The following is a 5,854-nucleotide window of genomic DNA, read 5'->3' as shown; positions in this document are numbered from 1 at the left end:
AACAAGTCCTGTTTCTCGCTTGAGGCCAGGAAAAGGCTAGTCACTGTGACCTTTTTACCTGTGCTGGACTATGGTGATTTGATTTATATGAATGCACCTGCCTATTGCCCGGTCAAGTTAGATGCTGCGTATCACAGTGCACTGAGATTTGTGACAAACTGTAAAGCATTAACCCATCACTGTACCCTGTATGCAAGGGCTGGTTTGCCTTCACTAACTGTACGGAGGCTCAGTCACTGGTACATTTTTATATACAAAGCCATGTTAGGGAAACTTCCATCCTACATCTGGTCCCTGATCTCACGGCGAATTGTAAGTGGCTACTGCCTGAGATCGCATGCTGTAGTTTTATTAAATGTGCCAACTGCTAGGACTGTCTCAGGGAAGATAGCATTTAGCTGCGCAGCTCCACTGTCTTGGAATAGTCTGCAATTGAAATGGAAACTGAGCAATCTGGTGCCACTAAATTTTTTTAAAGCTCGGTTGGATGCTACTCAATCGGAAGCTGTTGGTACCTGTTCAAGCGGATAGTTATTTAAAATTGTAAATCCCTGTAATGACTACTTGAGCAGGTCTCCCTTGAAAAATAGATCAATGATCTCAATGGGATACACCTGGATAAATAATTGTTTGAAATTAAATTAATGCATTTCCAAACATTTGGTCTACCTATGTTGTAAATGTATTATCTTTTCAATTTACACACGGCATCTATTGCACGTCTGTCCGTCCTGGGAGAGGGATCCCTCCTCTGTTGCTCTCCCTGAGGTTTCTCCCATGTTCCCCTTTAAACTGTGGGTTTTCTCTGGAAGTTTTTCCTTGTACGATGCGAGGGTCCAAGGACAGAGGGTGTCGTATTGTCATACTGATATTCTGTACAAACTGTGAGTCCACTGAGACAAATGTAACATTTGTGACACATTGATTGATATCCCAATTCCATTATAACCCAACTAGCTTAGAATCTGCTTACTTGGCTTAGTTTGTTTCATATCTGACACTTTGTAAATGTGAATAAAGTCTATTATTACGAGTCACAACGAGTGTTGCAGGTCATTTTGGAAGAAACTTGCATCCGTGTTATCCTATTGTTTAGCTGTGAGGACTTGTTAACGCACCTTAATATGAAGTTACTCTAAAGAATCACGTTCACCGTTTCCCTCAGCTATGGTAACCCGTTAGCTGACCTGTTTCTTGCTGCTCGAGTTCATCCACTTAAATGTTTAAGTTTGTCGTCGTCTGACTCACAAACCAGCTTAAACCACTCTCCATTTTCCACTCTGACCTCTTTCTGTTGCAGCCAGACATGTTTACCCCTCGGGACGAACAAGTTTTTTTTTCATCAAACCTTAATGAACTCTGCTGCTTGTGCTTTGTTTTTGAAACTTTTGTGCTGCTTATATTGGTTTGGTCTCTTATTTTTAAATACTTTAAATTATTAATGAAGTCTTGGTCAGCAACAAATTGTTTCTTGTCCCGTTTCCCTTGAGTAATGCCGTTTCCAACTTTTGACGTTGCTCTTTTAAACAGGTGGCTAACAAATCACACCTTATCACATACTGACATATATTGTGTTGCCACAAACACTCACCTTTTCTGAGATGTTCTACCCTCCTGTTGCCAAGAATTGTGATGAATTGTTCCTCATCGGTGCCAAACTTTCCCTCACCAGCGTCAAACAAGGCCTGAAATGTCAGACACACTTTTACACACACAGGAAACCTTGTGTACATGACGTGACTTATTCACACCAGCAGAGCAGGACTGACAGCCCTGATTGAGGAGCTCGTACCGCACCAAAACAACACGGAAAGTTTCTCTCAATTAGTCTTTGCTATGACAGAGAAATTAGAGTTCTTCACCTGCGGCTGTATGTATGTTGTTCTCATCAAGTTTTAATTTGTGCAAATGAAGCAATAACATTGATTCTTAATATTTAATTATGCATAGTGTATTTCTGCTTCTTTTTTTTGCACACACATAAGATTAAATAAAATCCAGAAGAAGAAAAGCAAAATATAACCTAACAAGGAAGTTATTGTCTTTCTTACATACAGTATGTTAGAAAGACAAAACAACAAGTGATGTATTGTCTTTATATTTAATAAAGTAACTAACCACAAATGCTTTCCAATAATGCTTTTAATAGAGTTCTATCCATTTTAATAGAGTTCTATCCATTCTATGCTTTAACAATACGCTCTGGTTGGTAAGTTATAAAATACAACACTGTATAAAATGAGTCATTTATCCATATTGAGTCGCTTTTAAAATTTGAAAATTATTACTCTTATCTGTACTTTTACCTAATTAACATTTTTAATTCATGACTACAACTAGCAAAGCATTATTAACAGACTGATATTTCTACAAGGATCTTCCTTAAGAACAGTTGTTGACATTTAATACTTTAACCTTTTGTTAAGAGTCAAACAGGACTGGCTTGGTAATTTTATTTCACACATGGGACCTTTAATGTTTATTAATAGATCCCAACTCACAACTCAAAATCAATAAGTAATGGCCCATAAAGCTCAATATGAAGCCAGATGTTAAATTCCTGGATGTTGATATTCTTTAATTAACTTATCCTATTATCTGTTTGTCTGACCTTTGTTCACTGCACTGTGGGGAGAAAACTCAATTACATGATCACATCCTTCACATGTTGACATTTGAAAAGAAGACAGTGAAATAAAATATGCATTGTACCGTAGAGGTTTCTTGATGTTTTGCACAGGATTTCTGCATCATTTTCAGCTCTTAAAGTTAATGTATGTTGCAATTTATAAACAACACATTCCTTTCAACACATGAAGTGTAAAGAATTAAAACCACAGTGCTTTCAAAGAAAGACTATCAAGGGTGTTTTTTATCGAGCCATCAGACTTTTACCGTCGGGCTTATGTGCTGGACTACTTCTCGGCTGTTGCCAGGCAACTAGAAGTTACTCTGAGAAAAGTACTCATATCTTTAAGTAAGAGTTCACAAGTATTAGCTTTAAGTTCTTATTTTGAGTGGCCACTTTCAGAACAATGTGTGATATGATTGAATTATAATTGCTGATGCTTTAATGTTGCAGCTTAAAAAAGGAGGAGCTCTGTCTCTTTACTTCAGCTCTGCACAATTCATTATAAAAACACAGCACTACTAACTAGGGCTGCTCGATTATGACAAATTATAATCTCGATTATTTGGGTCAATAATTGATATCACGATTATTAAAAACGATTATCCATTTAGCTTGTTCTCCAATAAATTGATGTTTTCAAAATTGTAACAGTATGTGTTAAACAGTTGACTACCCTGAACTTTGAAGTATAATTCAACTGAAAAACCAATAATAAAAAAAAACGTTTGTTGTTTTCGTAATCGTTGTAAGCCATAATCGCGATTAAAATACGATTAATTGAGCAGCCCTACTACTGAGGTATTCTACATGTACCATAAATCGAATCCACACTGCATTAGGACCCAGGACTATTTGGTATTCCAGAATTATCATGGTAAATCTGAGATAGGGGTACTGGTTTTAAAATGCTTCACACATTAGATGAGAAAATCCCTTTGACTGATATCAGGATGGATTATTTTTGTAATTGTTTTTTGTACTTTATGTTGATGTCCCTGTCACCTGCATAATTTATTGATATATACTGTAAGGTCTTTGTGCTTTATATGAACTGTAACAAGACCCAGTACATTAACTGAGCTATATGGCGGCCAAATTACTATATATTTTGAACGAGTTAATTTAGTGTAGTACCCTCTAGTGGAGTGAGTTCTAGTGATGTGGAAATGCTTTGTGTAGAAACAAGACATTCTCGTGTTCTTTCTTCTTACCTTTGCATCTTTATCAATATTTTCCTCGCCTAGTCCATCCTCCCTGCTCCCCTTCAAAGGCGGACAGACGAACAGAGAGACACAGGTAGACAGACGAATAGAGAGACGAACAGAGAGACACAGGTAGACAGACAAATAGAGACGAACAGAGAGACACAGGTAGACAGACGAACAGAGAGACCACAGGTAGACAGAGATAGACAGAAAGAGGAATCATGTCAGTGGATGGGAAATCCTCTCAACACGTAATAACTGAAAATGACTTTATCTGCCATGTCCCATTACCAAGAAGATTACATTTCTGTCTGTACACCAAAACACATTTCTGAAACCAACAGTGTTGGTGTGCTGTAAACCCTTCTCCCCTCCTGCTCCAAACTCTCATGCCTGTGTAATGTAATGGCACCACCGGAGGCTCTCATTATTTGGAAAGGAAACTTAAGTCTTTGCAGCAGCCACCACCACCACCCCCCCCTCTACCTGCAGCAGGACCACCAGTAGTCTCTGATAGTGCCCCGAGGTGTCACCGAGGATATCGTTCTCCAGCTTTCTGTTGAACTCTGGGGGAAAGAGGAGAAGAAGAGCAGAGGATTGCTTACACTTCTCACACACAACGGTCACTAATGGCTCTGCAGGAGGCTCTACCCCAGCAGAGATTGGATAAGTACGCTAATGGACACCATGGTCTTCTCTTATCCAAACCAAATAAACTTTCGCATTTGTTGTTGCATAGTATTTTTTCTATTGTGGTTTGTTGCAATCAGCTGAGTAAGGAGAGGGTTTTCATTATTCGACAACTCATAACACTAAATACTCCCTTTAGACATTTTGCTCACAGATCAAGCAGGATTGTTTTGATGGTGGATGTTGGAATTAAAGAGTAATCAAAGGCTGAAAAGCAGTTGTAAGTGTTTTGCACAACACAACAGTGATGTCACCCTGGAGTACATTTCTACGTCACAGCTGCGAGATAAGTAAAACCACTGGAAGTCAGTAAAGTTTCTCTTTACACTCGGATTTTACATTTACAACTCTCACTAGAACACAAAGAGCCTGACTTACACTCAGAGTAAACATGTGTATCAGTCTCTCTCTTTCCCATCGGACTAACTCACCTTTCTTGTACGCTTTGACGATATTTGTAATCTGTTCGCCGGTCCTGGAGGCCAGGATCTCGATCAGCACCTCGTCCTCAGTGCCAAGGCCCTGGGAACCAGAAACAAGACGTGGATGAACATTGATTGGTGCAGCAGCGTGTTCTCAGACATCTGTTATTGTATACCTTTGTTGGCCAAAAGCAAAATACAGGGAAGCTAAAAAAATTAAGAAAAATGGTTAAAGGACATCAGTATAGGTCTGCATAAAAAACGAAAAAGTATGCAATTAGAGCTTTAATAATCTCAGTTAAGAGGGAATTAGCTTTGAGGTTCAGTCATACTTTAAATCAAACACTCTTCACTTGAAGGTTAATTAAATCAGAGAGAAAAGAAAAATGTCTGACAAGCCAAACCAATGGATCAGAAGGCGAGGGGAATGTCAAGGCCGAGTTTTTACTGCTTTGCCTTCACTTTGATTGAACGATTCATTTGTGCTTAGTGTGTGTGACGTTTCAATGTGATGAAAGAATAATGACCAGGAGCCTGGAGTTTGAAAGAAACTCTTTCTCCCTGGGAGGCCCGTTATGTTCATTTTCAGGTTCTTGTGCCTCTACTGTGACATGTTTCGATGCTTTAATGTTCAAAAAGCTCTTTATTTTTCTCATACTGTCTGTGCTGCAGCACCCTCTTTTCACCATCTGTCTGAAACCAGAGCCCAGTCTGCTCTGATTGGTTAGCTAGCCGGCTCTGTTGTGATGGATGGATTGTAGCCTTTGCAGATCATTTACATGCACACAAACCTATATAACACACAACAGGGAAGGGATTCGGGCTGCACGATATATCATATCGTGTTGATAATCGCGATATTCACGACATCGCAGGACGTGACGATTAAAAAAAAAAAAAAAAAA

The 5,854-nt window shown here is 38.9% G+C and overlaps 1 protein-coding gene across 1 annotated transcript in view; it reads right to left on the bottom strand.

Moving 5' to 3' along the window:
- anxa5a (annexin A5a) overlaps window positions 1-5,854 on the bottom strand; it is a 23,195-nt gene that overhangs the window by 6,544 nt on the left and 10,797 nt on the right. Inside the window, exons 5-8 of the mRNA XM_010784779.1 lie at window positions 4,959-5,049; window positions 4,324-4,403; window positions 3,844-3,894; window positions 1,557-1,685 (exon numbers count right to left, since the gene is read on the bottom strand). Coding sequence (XP_010783081.1) covers window positions 1,557-1,685; window positions 3,844-3,894; window positions 4,324-4,403; window positions 4,959-5,049 — 351 coding nt within the window. The remainder of the gene's footprint in view (window positions 1-1,556; window positions 1,686-3,843; window positions 3,895-4,323; window positions 4,404-4,958; window positions 5,050-5,854) is intronic.

Source organism: Notothenia coriiceps, unplaced genomic scaffold (assembly GCF_000735185.1).
Source record: "Notothenia coriiceps isolate Sejong01 unplaced genomic scaffold, NC01 NC01_scaffold00026431, whole genome shotgun sequence".
Classification (NCBI taxonomy): Eukaryota; Metazoa; Chordata; class Actinopteri; order Perciformes; family Nototheniidae; genus Notothenia; species Notothenia coriiceps.
The sequence above is the reverse complement of the archived record's forward strand: the minus strand, read 5'-3'. Positions and strand labels throughout refer to the sequence as shown.